Below are 21,544 nucleotides of genomic sequence, written 5' to 3'. Positions count from 1 at the left end.
CCAGAGCCCGGACTTGAACCCGATCAAACATCTCTAGAGAGACCTGAAAATAGCTCTGCAGCGATGCTCCTCATCCAACCTGACAGAGCTTGAGAGGATCTGCAGAGAAGAATGGGAGAAACTCCCAAAATACAGGTGTACGCAGCATGTAGCATCATGCCCAAGAAGACTCGAGGTTGTAATCACTGCCAAAGGTGCTTCAACAAAGTACAGAGTAAAGGGTCTGAACTCTTATGTAAATGTCATATTTAATTATTTTTTTTAATACATTTGCAAACATTTCTTAAAACCTGTTTCTGCTTTGTCATTATGGTGGGTTATGTGTAGATTGATGAGGGAAAACAACTATTTCATCAATTTTAGAATAAGGCTGTAACATAACAAAATTACAAAAAAGTCAAGGGGTCTGAATACTTGCCGAATGCACTGTACAGTGAGGGAAAAAAGTATTTGATCCCCTGTTGATTTTGTACGTTTGCCCACCGACAAAGAAATTATCAGTCTATAATTTTAATGGTAGGTTTATTTGAACAGTGCGAGACAGAATAACAAAAAAAATAAAAAAAATAAACGCATGTCAAAAATGTTATAAAATGATTTGCATTTTAATGAGGGAAATAAGTATTTGACCCCTCTGCAAAACATGACTTAGTACTTGGTGGCAAAACCCTTGTTGGCAATCACAGAGGTCAGACGTTTCTTGTAGTTGGCCACGAGGTTTGCACACATCTCAGGAGGGATTTTGTCCCACTCCTCTTTGCAGATCTTCTCCAAGTCATTAAGGTTTCGAGGCTGACGTTTGGCAACTCAAACCTTCAGCTCCCTCCGCAGATTTTATATGGGATTAAGGTCTGGAGACTGGCTAGGCCACTCCAGGACCTGTGCTTCTTCTTGAGCCACTCCTTTGTTGCCTTGGCCGTGTGTTTTGTGTCATTGTCATGCTGGAATACCCATCCACGACCCAATTTCAATGCCCTGGATTTGACGGTACATGGCCCTGTCCATCATCCCTTTGATGCGGTGGAGTTGTCCTGTCCCCTTAGCAGAAAAACACCCCCAAAGCATAATGTTTCCACCTCCATGTTTGACGGTGGGGATGGTGTTCTTGGGGTCATAGGCAGCATTCCTCCTCCTCCAAACACGGCGAGTTGAGTTGATGCCAAAGAGCTCCATTTTGGTCTCATCTGACAACAACACTTTCACCCAGTTGTCCTCTGAATCATTCAGATGTTCATTGGCAAACTTCAGACGGGCGTGTATATGTGCTTTCTTGAGCAGGGGGACCTTGCGCGCGCTGCAGGATTTCAGTCCTTCACGTCGTAGTGTGTTACCAATTGTTTTCTTGGTGACTATGGTCCCAGCTGCCTTGAAATCATTGACAAGATCCTCCCGTGTAGTTCTGGGCTGATTCCTCACCGTTCTCATGATCATTGCAACTCCACGAGGTGAGATCTTGCATGAAGCCCCAGGCTGAGGGAGATTGACAGTTCTTTTGTGTTTCTTCCATTTGCGAATAATCACACCAACTGTTGTCACCTTCTCACCAAGCTGCTTGGCGATGGTCTTATAGCCCATTCAAGCCTTGTGTAGGTCTACAATCTTGTCCCTGACATCCTTGGAGAGCTCTTTGGTCTTGGCCATGGTGGAGAGTTTGGAATCTGATTGATTGCTTCTGTGGAGTGTTGTCTTTTATACAGGTAACAAGCTGAGATTAGGAGCACTCCCTTCAAGAGTGTGCTCCTAATCTCAGCTCATTACCTGTATAAAAGACACCTGGGAGCCAGAAATCTTTCTGATTGAGAGGGGGTCAAATACTTATTTCCCTCATTAAAATGCAAATCAATTTATAACATTTTTGACATGCGTTTCTCAGCATTTTTTTGTTGTTGTTCTGTCTCTCACTGCTCAAATAAACCTACCATTAAAATTATAGACTGATCCTTTCTTTGTCAGTGGGCAAACGTACAAAATCAGCAGGGGATCAAATACTTTTTTCTCTCACTGTATATATACACTACCGATCAAAATATTTCGAACACCTACTCATTCAAGGGTTTTTCTTTATTTTTTTCCTGTTTTCCACATTGTAGAATAATAGTGAATAGTCAAAACTATGAAATAACACATATGGAATCATGTAGTAACCAAAAAAGTTAAAAAAAATCTAAACAAATTTTATGTTTGAGATTCTTCAAATAGTCACCCTTTGCCTTGATGACAGCTTTGCACGCTCAACCCAGATGGATGGCATATCACTACAGAATGCTGTGGTAGCCATGCTGGTTAAGTGTGCCTTGAATTCTAAATAAATCACAGACAGTGGCACCAGCAAAGCACCCCAACACCATAACACCTCCATGGAAATAAACATGCGGTAATCATCCATTCACCTACACTGCGTCTCACAAAGACATGGCGGTTGGAACCAAAAATGTCTAATTTGGACTCCACAGCAAAGGACATTTTCCACTGATCTAATGTCCATTGCTCTTATTTCTTGGCCCAAGCAAGTCTCTTCTTCTTATTGGTGTCCTTTAGTAGTGGTTTCTTTGCAGCAATTCGACCATGAAGGCTTGATTCATTACATTTAAGTCATTTAGCAGACGCTCTTATCCAGAGCGACTTACAAATTGGTGCATTCACCTTATGATATCCAGTGGAACAACCACTTTACAATAGTGCATCTAAATCTTTTAAGGGGGGGGGGTTAGAAGGATTACTTTATCCTATCCTAGGTATTCCTTAAAGAGGTGGGGTTTCAGGTGTCTCCGGAAGGTGGTGATTGACTCCGCTGTCCTGGCGTCGTGAGGGAGTTTGTTCCACCATTGGGGTGCCAGAGCAGCGAACAGTTTTGACTGGGCTAAGCGGGAACTGTACTTCCTCAGAGGTAGGGAGGCGAGTAGGCCAGAGGTGGATGAACGCAGTGCCCTTGTTTGGGTGTAGGGCCTGATCAGAGCCTGAAGGTACGGAGGTGCCGTTCCCCTCACAGCTCTGTAGGCAAGCACCATGGTCTTGTAGCGGATGCAAGCTTCAACTGGAAGCCAGTGGAGAGAGCGGAGGAGCGGGGTGACGTGAGAGAACTTGGGAAGGTTGAACACCAGACGGGCTGCGGCGTTCTGGATGAGTTGCAGGAGTTCAATGGCACAGTCTCCTCTGAACAGTTGATGTTGAGATGTGTCTGTTACTTGAACTCTGTGAAGCATTTATTTGGGCTGCAATTTCTGAGGCCGGTAACAATAATGAACTTATCCTCTGCAGCAGAGGTAACTCTGGGTCTTCCATTCATGTGACGGTCCTCATGAGAGCTAGTTTCCTCATAGCGCTTGATGGTTTTTGCGACTGTACTAGAAGAAACTTTCAAAGTTCTTGAAATGTTTTCGGATTGACTGATCTTCATGTCTTAAAGTAATGATGGACTGCCATTTCTCTTTGCTTATTTCAGCTGTTCTTGCCATAATATGGACTTGATGTTTTACCAAATAGGGCTACCTTCTGTATACCCCACTACCCTGTCTCAACACAACAGATTGGCTCAAATGCATTAAGAAGGAAAAAAATTCCACAAATTAACTTTTAAGAAGACACACCTGTTAATCAAATCAAATCAAATGTTATTGGTCACATACACATGGTTAGCAGACGTTAATGCGAGTGTAGCGAAATGCTTGTGCTTCTAGTTCCGACAGTGCAGTAATATCTAACAAGTAATCTAACTATTTCACAACAGCTACCTTATTCACACAAGTGTAAAGGGATGAATAAGAAAATGCACATATAAATACATTTGAAGTCGGAAGTTTAAATACACCTTAGCCAAATACATTTAAACTCAGTTTTTCACAATTCCTGACATGTAATCCTAGTAAAAATTCCCTGTCTTACATCAGTTAGGATCACCACTTTATTTGAAGAATGTGAAATGTCAGAATAATAGTAGAGAATTATTTATTTCAGCTTTTATTTCTTTCATCACATTCCCAGTGGGTCAGAAGTTTACATACACTCAATTAGTATTTGGTAGCATTGCCTTTAAATTGGTTAACTTGGGTCAAACGTTTCAGGTAGCCTTCCACAAGCTTCCCACAATAAGTTGAATTTTGGCCCATTCCTCCTGACAGAGCTGGTGTAACTGAGTCAGGTTTGTAGGTCTCCTAGCTTGCACACGCTTTTTCAGTTCTGCCCACAAATCTTATATGGGATTGAGGTCAGGGCTTTGTGATGGCCATTCCAATACCTTGACTTTGTTGTCCTTAACTTGCATGATTCTTGACATTCTCTTCTGACCTCTCATCAACAAGCTGTTTTCACCCACAAGACTGCCGGTGACTGGATGTTGTTTGTTTGTCGCACCATTCTATGTAAACCCTTAGACACTGTCGTGCGTGAAATACCCAGGAGGGCGGACATTTCTGAGATACTGGAACCGCGCTCCTGTCACCAAAAACAGCAGAGTCATATCAGCAACACACAGTATCCCTGCAGACCCATAACCACCCCTACTAATCAACAGTGGACAGGTCCAGATGTGAAAAGGGAGAATGTTTTGATGGCGTTCATAATGCTGGTGATGGATGAGGCCATTATGGGGTAGGGGCAGTTGTCTGCAGCCTCATCACTAACCATAGAATTAGAAAACACTAGCAACAGCTTTCCTCCTGTTTCCTCTGGAGTCCATGAGATGTGACCTACACACATACAGTATGGTCTGTATCAAGTGTTTCATAGTAGGCGTGCTGATCTAGAATCTAGGTACTGCATTTACATGAGATTTTCTTCATTATTATCCGAAATATGATACGTTTCAGGAATATGGGCCCTGCACCTTCTCTGTTGTACAGAATCGTTACCGGGTAAGGAAAAAAGATGTCCCAACAGAAAAAGCTGGTTAGGTGTAGTGGATTATCATATACCGTACGTGTCAAGTGTAACAGTGTTAACACATTCCAACTGAAATGCCAGAGCTCAAACTGTTACTTCGTGATCCTGTAGTTATCTATGTCAGGCATGGTATTTTCACATTTCAAGCTGTACAAATCAAATAAAAGTTCATCACAAATACAATTATCTTAATGTGTAGGGAAATTCTAGATACTGTGTGAAATTCCTAAATCTTTCTTATTGTCCATTTCCCCTTCACTTTAACCCTTACCTCCTGACCTCATTCATAACACTTCCTTGTTTGACCCTTTCGGTTATGCATACAGTGCGTTATCACTATCTGTCTCCAACAGTCCAAACTCCAACCCTCATTTATCAGCTTGCTCTGATATTTATTTTAACTTTATTTAACTAGGCAAGTCAGTTAAGAACAAATTCTTATTTTCAATGACGGCCTAGGTACAGTGGGTTAACTGCCTTGTTCAGGGGCAGAACGACAGATTTTTACCTTATCAGCATTCGATCTTGCAACCTTTCGGTTACTAGTCCAACGCTCTAACCACTAGGCTACCTGCCACCCCGATAACATACATTGCCATTGACAGGTAGAAGGGGATATAGGAGTTATAAGCGATTTAGCCAATATGGATGATAGACTATATAGACAACAAGGACAATAGACGTTACCCATGGGTGTCCCCACTCCGTAAGCCTTGGAGTCGATGAGGCCTCCTATCTGGGTGAGGTTGCAGTTGCGCTGGGTGACGAACTCGATGGTGGTGGACTCCATGAGGAAGGCGTAGTCTGAGGTGAGTACGCGCTGGATTCCTGCCTCAATGTCTTTCACCATCACTGACGATCGCCGGCTGTTCATGAACTCCCACATCTTATCGTAGGTGGAGATCTTAGTCTTCTGAGAAACGACCGGAGGAAGAAAATGTGACAGATGAATTCCAACTCTTCTAATGATAGTAATGAATAAATGATTGGATGTACAGTACATAGCGCTGGCCTTTTCCAGTAGCTCAAAGTGCTTGACATAGTATGTGGATATTACCAAATCCAATGTTATTGGTCACATACACGTGTTTAGCAGATGTTATTGCGGGTGTAGCGAAATGCTTGTGATCACCGCCAATCAGAGTCTAGTTGCTCTAAAGCAGGGTTGAGTCCAACCCTTCTTCTAGAGATCTGCCGTCCTGCAAGCTTTCGCTCCAACACAAATATAGCATACCTGATTCTACTAAATGGCTCCTCATCAGAACCTTAACCCGCTGAATCAGGTGTGTTACATTTGAGTTGGAGCAGATGCCCTTTTCCACAGCAGACACCTATTAAAATGACTAGCACTTTCCACGTCAATGTGACCTTGTCAAATAAAGTGTTACCATGCTTGATTTAACGGCATTGCAAGAAGTACGATGTAAAGAACAACAAAATAACTTGTGTGAAAAATATCAATATTTTCAACAGCATAAGAAAATACAGTTTGAACTGGTTTCTCCACAACCACAACGCCTCAGAAGACCACTTGTCGCGGACAGCCCAATGGTTCGCCCAGCTAGCTACCTTAAAGAAGGTCATGGTTGATCCGTCCTCCACCACTCCGTACAGGATCTTGGTCTGTTTGGCCAGGTCGTCGGCTGAGTCGATGGGCGACTCCATGCGCTCCACGGTGAGGAAGGCAGCCAGGTTGGCCGTGTAGGAGGAGATGATGATCAGGGTGAAGAACCACCAGATGCCTCCCACAATCCTGGTGGACAGGGCCTTGGGCATGAGCTCTGAGCCTGGGTTAGAAGGGGAGGAAAGGTGGGTAGGAAGTGGCGAAAGATAAACAGACTTCCAGAAGATGCAGCTGGGAGAAGATAGTATCTCTATGGAGAAGATATCCACACACTGTAGTGGGTAGCATCTACAAAGTTCTGTGGGAGTTGTTTGGGGAGTATATTGTGCACTGTGGATCATCCGGAAGTAGGCCGAATACAGGCACCTGAGACAGTCCGTCTGAGACCAAGAATGGTTGATAGGTGTTATACTAAAGCTGGTACTTGGGAATTAAGGGTCTGGTTTCCCAGACCAGATTAAGCCTACTCCTGGACTAAAAAGCATATTGAATGAAGAATATCCATTGACAGAGAATTTTTGTTCTAGGAAAGATGTACTCATTCAACTTACCGTCCGTTATCACAAATGAGTCACATCTTTGAACTTACATGTTAACATTTTACAATAAGCAACTTTTGTGGAAACAGACAACCTGGTTGGGTCTGACTGTCATGTACCCAAGATAACCTCACATCCTGACTCCATGTCCCACTACTCTCTGGGTGCTGATTGGCTGTGGGCAAAGGGAGAGTACTCTGTGTAGTGGCACATGACACCAACCTGGCATTGTTTTTTGGGGGGAGGGGATCAGCTTCAACATTGCAAATAGATAGCGGCTTCTATTAATGCAATTTTCTACATCATTTCCAATCCCCCATATATATTTTTTTATATACACACTATCGGTCTAAAGTTTTAGAACACCTACTCATTCAAGGCTTTTTCTATTTTTAAGATTTTCTACATTGTAGAACAGTAGTGAAGACATCAAAACTATGAAATAACACATATGGAATCATGTAGTAACCAAACAAGTGTTAAACAAATCAAATTATATTTCATATTTGAGATTCTTCAAAGTAGCCACCCTTTGTATTGATGACAGCTTTGCACACAATTGGCATTCTCTCAACCAGCTTCACTAAGAATGCTTTTCCCACAGTCTTGAAGGAGTTCCCACATAGGCTGAGCACTTGTTGGCGGCTTTTCCTTCACTCTGCGGTCCAACTCATCCCAAACCATCTCAATTGGGTTGAGGTCGGGTGATTGTGGAGGCCAGGTCATCTGATGCAGTACTGCATCACTCTCCTTCTTGGTCAAATAGCCATTACACAGCCTGAAGGTGTGTTTTGGGTCATTGTCCTGTTGAAAAACAAATCATAGTCCCACTAAACACAAGCCAGATGGGGTGGTGTATCGCTGCAGAATACTGCAGTAGCCATGCTGGTTAAGTGTGCCTTGAATTCTAAATAAATCACAGACAGTGTCTGTAATTGGTGTGCTTTGCTGGTGACACTGTCTGTGATTTATTTAGAATTCAAGGCACACTTAACCAGCATGGCTACTGCAGTATTCTGCAGCGATACGCCACCCCATCTGGCTTGCGTTTAGTGGGACTATCATTTGTTTTTCAACTATCATTTTATTTTATTATTTTCCCCTAACCCTACCACCCCTCCCCTAATTGGAGTAAACTAATGGACAACAACACTTAGACTTCTACTTCCAGCTTATACATACTATATACATTTTAGGTACCCAGTATATTTTACATTAGTTATATTTTGTTTGTTTTTAGGCCCATCCTTCATATCCTTCATATTATTATTATTTGTCCCACTTTAATTGAGCTGCATCTAAACTAAGCCTTTTATAAGCCCTTTATAAAGCATGTATAGATGCTTCGTAAATCTTTTCTTTCCACCTACACTATTAAGAAAAAACTGTTCCAAAATTGTTCTTCGGCTGTCCCCATATGAGAACCATTTTTGGCTCCAGGTAGAACCCTTTTGAGTTCCATGTAGAACCCTCTGTGGAAAGGGGTCTACATGGAACCCAAAAGGGTTCTACCTGGAACCAAAAAGGGTTCACCTATGTAAACAGTCAAAGAATCCTTTTCGGTTTTTTTTCTAAGAGTGTAGCAGCACACACCCAGAGACCCCTGTGTGTAGCCCGGAGCCTGGCCTAAAACCTTGGCCCTTGGCCCCCAGAGAGAGTAGGACACAGAGATAGCCACAGCACCAGCAGGCTGAGGCAACTACCTTGCTGCATGAGAGCCCCGACGCCGAACCAGAAACTATTGAGCAGTGTAAAATTGTTTTCCACCACGTCCGAGTCTGGGTTGCACGGATGGGGGTTGTACCACTCGTATGGGCTGAACCTGTGGTTGGAGAGAACACACAGACAGTTCAGTCAAACAGAATAACATTTGTGGCCTCTACAATCTCTTCTCTATCCAGTTAATCACACCAAATTCCTTTACTTAAAAAAAAAACATCGCTTGAGGTCAATTTCCTAAAAAATACATACATGTATATCCAGAGTCATATTCCTGTTAGGCTGAGAGAGGATCTCATGTCAGATGATTTGGAACTAATATGGCTACAGGTTCATCTACCTCACCTAAAGCCTATTCTTGTAGGATGTATCTATAGACCAACAAGTGCTAAAAGTCAGTATTTGGACTATATTGTATGTGTGAAATGTTGGATAATGTAAGTGATATCAACAGAGTTGATGACTGGTTGTCATCAAGCTGCCTACTGAAAAAGAAGCTCCAAGCTGTAACCAGTGCCTGCAATGTGGTTCAAGTTATCAGTCAACCTACCTGGGTATTTACAAACAAAACAGGAACTTATCCACACCCGTATCCACACCCTTTGATTGGCATGCGCCAATCAAGAAACGGACTGTTAGAACTGCGAAATCCCCATGGATAGATGAGGAAATGAAAAACAATATGGCTGAGAGGGATGAGGCAAAGGGAATAGCAAATAAGTCTGACAACACAGCAGACTGGCAAACGTACAGTCAACTGAGAAATCAAGTAAATAAACGAAAAAAAAGAAGAAGAAATTTACTATGGAACAAGGATAAATTATATAAAGAATGATAATAAACAGCTCTGCAGTACTTTAAATGAAATTCTAGGCAAAAAAGCTAACTTGGTTCCATCCTTCACTGAGGCAGATGGCTTGTTCATAACTAAACCCTTTGATATTGTCAACCACTTTAGTAACTTTTTTGTTGATAAGATTCGCGAACTTAGGCATGACATGCAAACAACAAATGCTGAGCCTTCATAGTCATACATAATGGACTAAATAATGAAAGACAAGCACTGTAGTTTTGAGTTCCACAAAGGGGGTGTGGAAGAGGTGATATTTTTTTGCAATCTATAAATAAGGCCTAACCACCTGGTACCGACAACCTGGATGGTAAATTGCTGAGGTTGGTAGTGGAATACATTGTGACTCCTGTTTGCCACATCTTCAATTTAAGCCTAGAATACGGTGTGGGCCCTCAGACATGGAGGGAGGCAAAGGTCATTCCGCTACCCAAGAGTAGCAGAGCTCCCTTTAATGGTTCAAACAGCTGACCAATCAGCCTGTTGAAAGTGCTTAGCAAACTTTTAGAAGAAAATGTGTTTGATCAAATACAAAGTTATTTTACAGAAAACATATGAACAACAGAGTTTCAGCATGCTTATAGGGAAGGCCACTCAACATGCTCGGCTCTGACACAAATAACAGATGATTGGCTGAAAGAAATTGATAGAAACTGTCTCTGCCTAGCTTCTGTCTCTGCCTCCCCTGTCTCCACTGGGATTCTCTGCCTCTGACCCTATTTCGGAGGCTGAGTCACTGGCTTACTAGTAATCCTCCATGCCATCCCTAGGAGGGGTGCGTCATTTGAGTGGGTTGAGTCACTGATGTGATCTTCCTGTCCAGTTGTGCGCCCCCTCTGGCTTGTGCGGTGGAGGAGATCTTTGTGGGCAATACTCAGCCTTGTCTCAGGGTAGTACATTGGTGGTCTGTTGATATCCCTCTAGTGGTGTGGGGGCTATGCTCAGCCTTGTCTCAGGGTAGTACGTTGGTGGTCTGTTGATATCCCTCTAGTGGTGTGGGGGCTGTGCTTTGGCAAAGTGGGTGGGGTTATATCCTGCCTGGTTGGCACTGTCCGGGGCTATCGTCGGACTGGGCCACAGTGTCCCTTGACCCTCCCCCGTCTCAGCCTCCAGTATCTATGCTGCAATAGTCTATGTGCCAGGGGGCTAGGGTCAGTCTGTTATATCTCGTGTAATTCTCCTGTCTTATCTGGTGTCCTGTGTGAATTTAAGTATGCTCCCTCTAATTCTCTCTCTCTTCCTCTCTCCCTCCCGGAGGACCTGAGTATCTGGACCATGCCTCAGGACTACCTGGCCTGATGACTCCTGGCTGTCCCCAGTCCACCTGGTCAACTATTCTTCCTGCGGCTAAGGAACGCTGACCTGTTCACCGGACATGCTACCATGTCCCGGACCTGCTGTTTTTGACTCTCTGTCTCTACCGCACCTGCTGTCTCGACCTCTGAATGCTCGGCTATGAAAAGCCAACTTCCATTTACTCCTGAAGTGCTGACCTGTTGCACCCTCTACAACCTCTGTGATTATTATTTGACCCTGCTGGTTGTCTATGAAAGTTTGAACATCTTGAAGAACAAACATGTACTCTTATAATCTCCACCTGGCACAGCCTGAAGAGGACTGGCCACCCCTCAAAGCCTGGCCACCCCTCAAAGCCTAGGTTTCTTCCTAGGTTCCTGCCTTTCTAGGGAGTTTTTCCTAGCCACCGTGCTTCTACATCTGTCTTGCTTGTTGTTTGGGGTTTTAGGCTGGGTCTCTGTACAGCACTTTGTGACAATTCATTTGATTGTGGGAGCTGTTTTGTTAGACTTCAGTGCAGCTTTTGATGTCATTGATCATAACCTATTGCTGAAAAAATGTAGGTGTTATGGATTTTCATCCTCTGCCTTATTATGGATTGACAGTTAGCTATCTAATAGAACACAGAGGGTTTTCGTTAATGGAAGCCTCTCATGAAAATTCAATTGAGTGTGGTGTACCTCAGGGCAGCCGGCTAGGGCCATTATTGTTTTCTAATTTTACAAATGCCCTTCCACTGACCTTGAATAAAGCCTGTGTGTCTATGTACGCTGATGACGGTATACACGTCAGCTGCAACAGTAAAATAAATAACTTAGACACTTAACATAGAATAGGTAACTAGCAATAGGCTGGTGCAAAACATGTAAATAACTGAAAGCATAATTTTTGAGACAAATCACTTGCTCAACGCTAAACCTCGTTTAGAGCTATTATTGATTAATGTGGCTATTGAGCAAGTTTAGGAGACTAAACTGCTGGGTGTCACCCTAGATAGCAAGCTGTCATGGTCAAAACATATAGACTCAATGGTTGCTAAAATGGGAAGAAGTCTGTCCATGATAAGGAGTTGCTCTGTCTTCTTGACAGTCCTACAGGTCCTAGTTTTGTCACACCTGGACTAATTCCCAGCTGTGTGGTCATGTGCGGCAAAGAATGACATACTGTAGGTAAATTGCAGTTGGTCCAGAACAAAGCAGCACGTATCGCACTTAGATGTACACAGAGAGAAAGTGTCAGTAACATTCATGTCAGTCTCTCCTGGCTCAAAGTTTAGGAAAGATTGACTGCATCACTATTGGTCTTTGTGCAAGGTATTGATGTGTTGAAGGTACCCAACTGTCTGGTCAATCTAGTTGGCACACAGTTTGGACACAACACAAGACATGAAACCGGAGGTCTCTTCACAGCCCCCAGTTGCAGAACAGATGCTGGGAAATGCGCAGTATAAAATAGAGCTATGACTACATGGAACTCTCTGCCACCCCAGGTAACTCAAGCTAGCAATGAAACCAGCTTCAAAAACAGGGAAAAGAACACCTTACTGCACAAAGTGGACTGTGACACAGCCATTGTATATATATTGTATTGTAATTTGCACTGTACCTAGATATTGTGTGTACTGATATGTAGGCTAAGTGTGACGTTTTAAATGTATATATTTCAGTCCATAATAATGTTCTGTACTATGTATCATGTCATGTTTCATGTGGACCACAGGAAGAGTAGCTGATGCTTTTGCTGAGGCTAATGGGAATCCTAATAAATACCAAATAAATACCAAATACCTGTGTTGTAGTACTCGACCACATATTGAGTGTCTCTGTCTTGTCTCTGATATACACTGCTCAAAAAAATAAAGGGAACACTAAAATAACACATCCTAGATCTGAATGAATGAAATAATCTTATTAAATACTTTTTTCTTTACATAGTTGAATGTGCTGACAACAAAATCACACAAAAATAATCAATGGAAATCCAATTTATCAACCCATGGAGGTCTGGATTTGGAGTCACACTCAAAATTAAAGTGGAAAACCACACTACAGGCTGATCCAACTTTGATGTAATGTCCTTAAAACAAGTCAAAATGAGGCTCAGTAGTGTGTGTGGCCTCCACGTGCCTGTATGACCTCCCTACAATGCCTGGACATGCTCCTGATGAGGTGGCAGATGAGGGATCTCCTCCCAGTCCTGGACTAAAGCATCCGCCAACTCCTGGACAGTCTGTGGTGCAACGTGGCGTTGGTGGATGGAGCGAGACATGATGTCCCAGATGTGCTCAATTGGATTCAGGTCTGGGGAACGGGCGGGCCAGTCCATAGCATCAATGCCTTCCTCTTGCAGGAACTGCTGACACACTCCAGCCACATGAGGTCTAGCATTGTCTTGCGTTAGGAGGAACCCAGGGCCAACTGCACCAGCATATGGTCTCACAAGGGGTCTGAGGATCTCATCTCGGTACCTAATGGCAGTCAGGCTACCTCTGGCGAGCACATGGAGGGCTGTGCGGCCCCCCAAAGAAATGCCACCCCACACCATGACTGACCCACCGCCAAACCGGTCATGCTGGAGGATGTTGCAGGCAGCAGAACGTTCTCCACGGCGTCTCCAGACTCTGTCACGTCTGTCACATGTGCTCAGTGTGAACCTGCTTTCATCTGTGAAGAGCACAGGCCGCCAGTGGCGAATTTGCCAATGTTGGTGTTCTCTGGCAAATGCCAAACGTCCTGCACGGTGTTGGGCTGTAAGCACAACCCCCACCTGTGGACGTCGGGCCCTCATACCACCCTCATGGAGTCTGTTTCTGACCGTTTGAGCAGACACATGCACATTTGTGGCCTGCTGGAGGTCATTTTGCAGGGCTCTGGCAGTGCTTCTCCTGCTCCTCCTTGCACAAAGGCGGAGGTAGCGGTCCTGCTGCTGGGTTGTTGCCCTCCTACGGCCTCCTCCACGTCTCCTGATGTACTGGCCTGTCTCCTGGTAGCGCCTCCATGCTCTGGACACTACGCTGACAGACACAGCAAACCTTCTTGCCACAGCTCGCATTGATGTGCCATCCTGGATGAGCTGCACTACCTGAGCCACTTGTGTGGGTTGTAGACTCCGTCTCATGCTACCACTAGAGTGAAAGCACAGCAGTATATTGAGCAGTATATTTGTACTTGGTCTTGACTCGGTCTCGGACAGTGACGACACCTAATTTCTTGCTGAGACCAGCCGAGACCAGCGGAGTAAAAAACTCATAATTATCAGCTTCCATTCAGGCACCGCATAAAAGCGCTTTGCCAGGCCAAGTATAAATAAATATATACACTGCTTTATGTATAGGCTTTCAGTGGTGAACCTATAGGCCTTCAGTGGTGAACATATAGGCCTTCAGTGGAGAACCTATAGGCCTTCAGTGGTGAACATATAGGCCTTCAGTGGTGAACCTATAGGCCTTCAGTGGTGAACATATAGGCCTTCAGTGGTGAACATATAGGCCTTCAGTGGTGAACCTACTGTATAGGCCTTCAGTGGAGAACCTATAGGCCTTCAGTGGAGAACCTACTGTATAGGCCTTCAGTGGAGAACCTACTGTATAGGCCTTCAGTGGTGAACCTACTGTATAGGCCTTCAGTGGAGAACCTATAGGCCTTCAGTGGTGAACCTATAGGCCTTCAGTGGTGAACCTATAGGCCTTCAGTGGAGAACCTACTGTATAGGCCTTCAGTGGTGAACCTATAGGCCTTCAGTGGTGAACCTACTGTATAGGCCTTCAGTGGAGAACCTATAGGCCTTCAGTGGTGAACATATAGGCCTTCAGTGGAGAACCTACTGTATAGGCCTTCAGTGGTGAACCTAGTGTGTGACAGGTTCATGATTCTGAAAGGACAGCAACGGTAATACCAGCACACTCATGTAGGAGGGAGCACTTTTTGAAAAACACAAAGGGTCAGTGGTGCAGTCTAGGGTTTACGCAGGTATAAGCGGTATACACACTTTCTTTTCAGTGGGCATTGCTTATACTCACTTTTTAATCCCTACTTATGCATATCAAAGTAGTGTAGTGGAGGCATACGACTTATCAATTATGTAGTACAATAAATAAATCATGCACAAAGTAGCCTACACAATTGCAAAGCACGTGAAATATATTCACATGTGCGCCGCACACATAGCCTAGTTTCAGCAGAATTTAATCTGCAGGCAGTAAGTGTGCAGCTCTCAACTTGTTTTGTCATGGAGCAGCTCACAGAAGAATGACATTGGTATCCGGTAAGGTAGGAAAGATGTTTCAACAGTAAATGCTAACTAAGCCGACAATGGGTATGCAAACCAGGTATTGAAATAGTCAGAAGTGTTGGTTAGTAGGCTATTTGTGATGTGCAATTGTCATCATGTGCTGTTTGCATCAGGGGCGTAGACATGGATGGGCCTGGGTGGGCAGAGGCCCACCCACTGGGGAGCCAGGCTCTCACATGCCCACCCAATCAGATTGATGTGGTTTAAGCATTGTTGTGGACTTAGACCATCACATTTGTCAATGGTGAACCTTTAAAAGAAAAAAGGTGTTATTTTGAGAGTGAAAATCTGAATAATCTATAGGAGAAAAAAATAATAAGAAAACAGGCTTTTTCACACAGGGTGCCTTTCCTTCACTGGGCGGACCGTTTGAGAACTTTGTGGCAAAATTAGAGTATACCCACTTCTCCTGGCACCACTACACCCCTGCATAGAGCCGATGGAAAGAGAGCAGTCACACACAGCGTGATGTTAAAGGATAAGCAGTCCATAAACTCTGACATAATAAGCCAGTAGATCCCAACCATAAGAATACAAAAACACAACCACTAAGCATTTCCCAATCTAAATGTACATCTAAGCATTTCCCAATCTAAATGTACATCTAAGCATTTCCCAATCTAAATGTACATCTAAGCATTTCCCAATCTAAATGTACATCTAAGCATTTCCCAATCTAAATGTACATCTAAGTATTTCCCAATCTAAATGTACATCTAAGCATTTCCCAATCTAAATTTACACCCATTGCAAAAAATATTTCACATTTAATTAGCACACAAAGTAACCGGTGACCTAAAGTTTAAAGTGGAACTGACAGCGTTTTAACTACTTTGCAGATATGAAACAAACAGACAATCATAATATCAGTCATAAATATCAAATTTCCAGTTTATGCTACAAAACCAACTCTATAAGAGGTTTTAAAAATAGGTTCTATTTGACTCAAAGTTCCATGACGTACACTAAGTTATTTTTGGCAGAATAGATGGATGCAGTTCAATGCATGATTCATATAATTCACCACTACATTTCTTGGTAGTCCAAAAACTATTGCTATCAGGTTGTAAATAACAGCTGGCCTGGTACATAGTTTGCTTCCTCCATTTGGGATGCACTGTTTCAGATTCAATGACTCAATATTCTGGACAAAAACAAACGGATGTAACTAAGGCTGGGAATGTCAATACAATCAAACTATCAAGATCACAAGTCAGTCATAATGTGGCTAATAGGCTAGTGTAACTATTTATGTAGCAAGCTAAAAACACAGAGCCCAACATTAGCTAGATAGATAGCTTCTTGGAGGATGTCATGTCATCCCATTGGAGGAGTGGGTGAGAGACTGAGTTTTTCCCCTCATATCGTTTTTTGGTGGCTATACACAGCTAGAGATGCAGGCGTCATTGGGTTAGCTAGAAAGAACTTAAACGTCTCTTATGCAGTTAGCATATCTCCTGCATTCACAAATGCACTCTGGCTATTTACTCCAATTTCAGAGCACTCTCGTCTGAGTGTGCCAAAGTGCAGAACAACTGATGAATTTACGAACGCGCAACACCTGCTGAATGTGACCGGTGTCAGTAAACGCAGGCAAAGAAAGTAATAGTTAGTCACAAAGCTCTAGATAACATGTAAACAGCCTAACCAGCTCTGCTAGGGTGAGTAGGGCATTTTCCGGTCACAACTTGCAGACTTGTTTACGTGCTGCTGTGCGTTTTGTTGCCGATCTTACTTTGCTACCTGACAACTTTACGGTTTTTACTTTTTAATTACCGTTTATATTCTTTGTGTTTCCCTCGCTCAACTTTTTTCATTCAACTTTTTCACTCTGGACGCTTTATCTGGATGTGGTTCGTCAGGACCTCCACCAGCCGAAGCTAAGTAGTAACATTAACATGATGCCTTCTATTTGCAGTCGCTGTACTCATAATATACAGGAGAACAATCGTCTTACGGCGAGGATAGCTGTGCTGTAAGCCCAGCTTCAGACGCAATCATTAGGCAAGGGTAATTTCAGTGTAGGAAAGGATGAAACAGCGTCTGTACCACCAGTAAGTACAGATAGTAGTATAAATCCTCTCGCACAGTCGCCACAGCCGGACAACTTTCTCATGGCTTCTGGAGGGAAATGCTGTAGGAATGCTCAACCAGTGTCGGTCATTCAGCCGACAGAAACCTTCAACCGGTTCTCCCCATTAAGCAGCGAGTCGGAGTCAGAGGCCGAGCCTTCTCTGGTCTCTACTCCTCCCGTTACGGGGTCAGAGACGCTGAAGCCTCCCACTATTGGCTCTGACAAATTGAAAACCCTAGTCATTGGCAACTCCATTACCTGCAATATTAGACTCAAAATGGATTATCCAGCGATCATACACTGTTTACCAGGGGGCAGGGCTACCGACGTAAAGGCTAATCTGAAGATGGTGCTGGCTAAAGCTAAAACTGGCGAATGTAGAGAGTATAGGAATATTGTTATCCACGTTGGCACCAACGATGTTAGGATGAAACAGTCAGAGGTCACCAAGCGCAACATAGCTTCAGCGTGTAAATCAGCTAGAAAGATGTGTCGGCATTGAGTAATTGTCTCTGGCCCCCTCCCAGTTAGGGGGAGTGCTGAGCTCTACAGCAGTCTCAAAACTTGAAAACAGTTTTCTGCCCCTCCCAAAAGATAGAATTTGTAGATAATTGGCCCTCTTTCTGGGACTCACCCACAAACAGGACCAAGCCTGGCCTGGTGAGGAGTGACGGACTCCATCCTAGCTGGAGGGGTGCTCTCATCTTATCTACGAACATAGACAAGGCTCTAACTCCCCTAGCTCCACAATAAGATAGGGTGCAGGCCAGGCAGCAGGCTGTTAGCCAGCCTGCCAGCTTAGTGGAGTCTGCCACTAGCACAGTCAGTGTAGTCAGCTCAGCTATCCCCATCGCCACAGACCGTGTCTGTGCCTCGACCTAGGTTGGGCAAAACTAAACATGGCGGTGTTCTTAGCAATCTCACTGGAATAAAGACCTCCTCCATTCCTGCCATTATTGAAAGAGATTGTGATACCTCACATCTCAAAATAGCACTACTTAATGTTAGATCCCTCACTTCCAAGGCAGTTATAGTTAATGAACTAATCACTGATCATAATCTTGATGTGATTGGCCTGACTGAAACATGGTTAAGCCTGATGAATTTACTGTGTTAAATGAGGCCTCACCTCCTGGTTACACTAGTGACCATATCCCCCGCGCATCCCGCAAAGGCGGAGGTGTTGCTAACATTTATGATAGCAAATTTCAATTTACAAAAAACCCCCGACGCTATTGTCTTTTAAGCTTCTAGTCATGAAATCTATGCAGCCTACTCAATCACTTTTTATAGCTACTGTTTACAGTTCCCTGAATTCCTATCGGACCTTGTAGTCATGGCAGATAATATTCAAATTTTTGGTGACTTTAACATTCACATGGAAAAGTCCACAGACCCACTCCAAAAGGCTTTCGGAGCCATCATCGACTCAGTGGGTTTTGTCCAGCATGTCTCCAGACCTACTCACTGCCACAGTCATACTCTGGACCTAGTTTTGTCCCGTGGAATATAAATGTTGTGGATCTTAATGTTTTTCCTCATAATCCTGGACTATCGGACCCCAATTTTATTACGTTTGCAATCGCAACAAATAATCTGCTCAGACCCTAACCAAGGATCATCAAAAGTCGTGCTATAAATTCTCGGACAACCCAAAGATTCCTAGATGCCCTTCCAGACTCCCTCCACCTACCCAAGGACGTCAGAGTACAAAAAATCAGTTAACCACCTAACTGAGGAACCTCAATTTAACCTTGCGCACCCCTAAAAACCAAAAACATTTGTCATAAGAAACTAGCTCTCTGGGATACAGAAAATATCCAAGCTCTGAAGCAAGCTTCCAGAAAATTGGAACAGAAATGGCGCCACACCAAACTGGAAGTCTTCCGACTAGCTTGGAAAGACAGTACTGTGCAGTTTCAAAGAGCCCTCACTGCTGCTCGATCATCCTATTTTTCCAACTTAATTGAGGAAAATAAGAACAATCCAAAATGTATTTTTGATACTGTCGCAAAGCTAACTAAAAAGCAGCATTCCTCAAGAGAGGATGGCTTTCACTTGTGATAAATTCATGAACTTCATGATCATTAGAAAGCAAATTACGGACTCCTCTTTAAATCTGCGTATTCCTCCAAAACTCCGTTGTCCTGAGTCTACACAAGGACTCACGACAACCTAGGTCCTGAGTCTGCCAGGACCTAGGATCAAGGGAGACACTCATGTGTTTTAGTACTATATCTCTTGACACAATGATGAAAATAATCATGGCCTCTAAACCTTCAAGCTGCATACTGGACCCTATTCCAACTAAACTACTGAACGTGCTGCTTCCTGTGCTTGGCCCTCCTATGTTGAACATAATAAACAGCTCTCTATCCACCAGATGTGTACCAAACTCACTAAAAGTGGCAGTAATAAAGCCTCTCTTGAAAAAGCCAAACCTTAACCCAGAAAATATAAAAAACTATCGGCCTATATCGAGTCTCCCATTCCTCTCAAAAAATGTAGAAAAAGCTGTTGCTCAACAACTCACTGCCTTCCTGAAGACAAACAATGTATACGAAACGGTTCAGTCTGGTTTTAGACCCCATCATAGCACTGAGACTGCACTTGTGAAGGTGGTAAATTACCTTTTAGTGGCGCCAGACCAAGGCTCTGCATCTGTCCTCATGCTCATAGACCTTAGTGCTGCTTTTGATACCATCGAAAACCAAATTCTTTTGGAGAGATTGGAAACGCAAATTGGTCTACACGGACAAGTTCTGGCCTGGTTTAGATCTTATCTGTCGGAAAGATATCAGTTTGTCTCTGTGGATGGTTTGTCCTCTGACAAATCAACTGTAAATTTCGGTGTTCCTCAAGGTTCCGTTTTAGGACCACTATTTTTTAGGACCACTATTTTTTTCACTATATATTTACCAGTACGAAAAGAAAAAAAATGTATGAAATGTATGCACTCACTACTGTAAGTCGCTCTGGATAAGAGCGTCTAATAAATGACTAAAATGTAAATGTAAAATGTACCTCTTGGAGATTCGGAAACATAATGTTAACTTTCACTGCTATGCAGATGACACACAGCTGTACATTTCGATGAAACATGGTGAAGCCCCATTATATTAGTAGTGCTTGTCAATTTTTTTATTTTTTATGTCATATTCTTTCTGGGGGTGTATATGAATAGATTTTAATAACATTTCATGTTGCTAAAATGCTGTCAGTTCCACTTTAAATGGAACAATGTTTCACACGCATAATTTATTTTCAAAGACATGGCTAACAACAGCAAGCGTGCTGCAATAAAAACCACAGTTCCACTCCCCAGATGATGATCATTTGAAACTTAACTTCTTGTTGAAATTTATCTTTGATAAGGGAGAAGCTAACAAATTAGCAAAAACATCCTCTTTGATAACACCTGCTGCAGCCGCTGCAAACTAGCCGGACACAAAAGCTAGCTAGCTAGACCGTGGGAAAACTACTGCTCGCTATTAGCCTTCAAGAAGGCAGTTTCCATACATTTTTGTAAAAACGGTCCCACTCATTAAGTCAAAATGTGATTGGTTGATTCCACTGCCACTCCAAAATGTTGCCCTAATATAGTTGAGTGGCAGATGCTACTGTAGCTTTATCTCCCCAGAGACCAGGAAAAAAAATCCTGATTGGATATTTTTTTCTCTTCAGTGTTAATCCTTTCCTTTCCAATAAATACTTAAGAGATTAAATCAGAACATCATCAAATATAATAAAATAATATATTTATCATTATTATTAGATTATTATAATCATTATTTTATAAATCCTTAGCCCTTCTCTGAAGGCATAGGCCAATTGTTCCCCACTGTGTTTGGGTTAGTAATCATTTGTAGAGTGGCTCTATTTTACCTCAGCATGCATTTATTCACTATTCTGAATGTCTAAAGAATCCATATGTTGTTCTGAAATATGAACACAGAAATACCGGACATTTTGAAATCTTATTATGTGGTGATTTGACAAAATTACAATCATGGTCTTAAATTGGACTCGCTTTTTTCTGGTCTTGGTCTTGACTTAGTCTCGGTCTTGACTCGGTCTCGCCCTCCCTCCAGTCTTGGTCTTGTCTCAGTCTCGCCTCCCCCTCCCCCCCAAGTCTTGGTCTTGGCTCGGACTCGATTTGCTCCGGTTTTGGCCTTGAATCGATCTCGCGTTAGGTGGTCTCGAACACAATACTGCCCAATTATTTTTTTAAATCGTGTTATTGTAGGCAACTGAAACAATTGACGCTCTTACAA

The 21,544-nt window shown here is 43.1% G+C and overlaps 1 protein-coding gene across 1 annotated transcript in view; it reads right to left on the bottom strand.

The window, feature by feature from the left end:
* The window catches only part of LOC115175059 (glutamate receptor ionotropic, kainate 2), a 150,494-nt gene that overhangs the window by 15,186 nt on the left and 113,764 nt on the right, over positions 1 to 21,544 (bottom strand). The window contains exons 14-16 of the mRNA XM_029734217.1: positions 8,745 to 8,863; positions 6,448 to 6,665; positions 5,566 to 5,791 (exon numbers count right to left, since the gene is read on the bottom strand). Of these exons, the coding sequence (XP_029590077.1) occupies positions 5,566 to 5,791; positions 6,448 to 6,665; positions 8,745 to 8,863 (563 nt within the window). The remainder of the gene's footprint in view (positions 1 to 5,565; positions 5,792 to 6,447; positions 6,666 to 8,744; positions 8,864 to 21,544) is intronic.

Source organism: Salmo trutta, chromosome 35 (assembly GCF_901001165.1).
Source record: "Salmo trutta chromosome 35, fSalTru1.1, whole genome shotgun sequence".
NCBI lineage: Eukaryota > Metazoa > Chordata > Actinopteri > Salmoniformes > Salmonidae > Salmo > Salmo trutta.
Note: the sequence above shows the minus strand (reverse complement) of the source record. Positions and strands in the feature narration are given on the sequence as shown.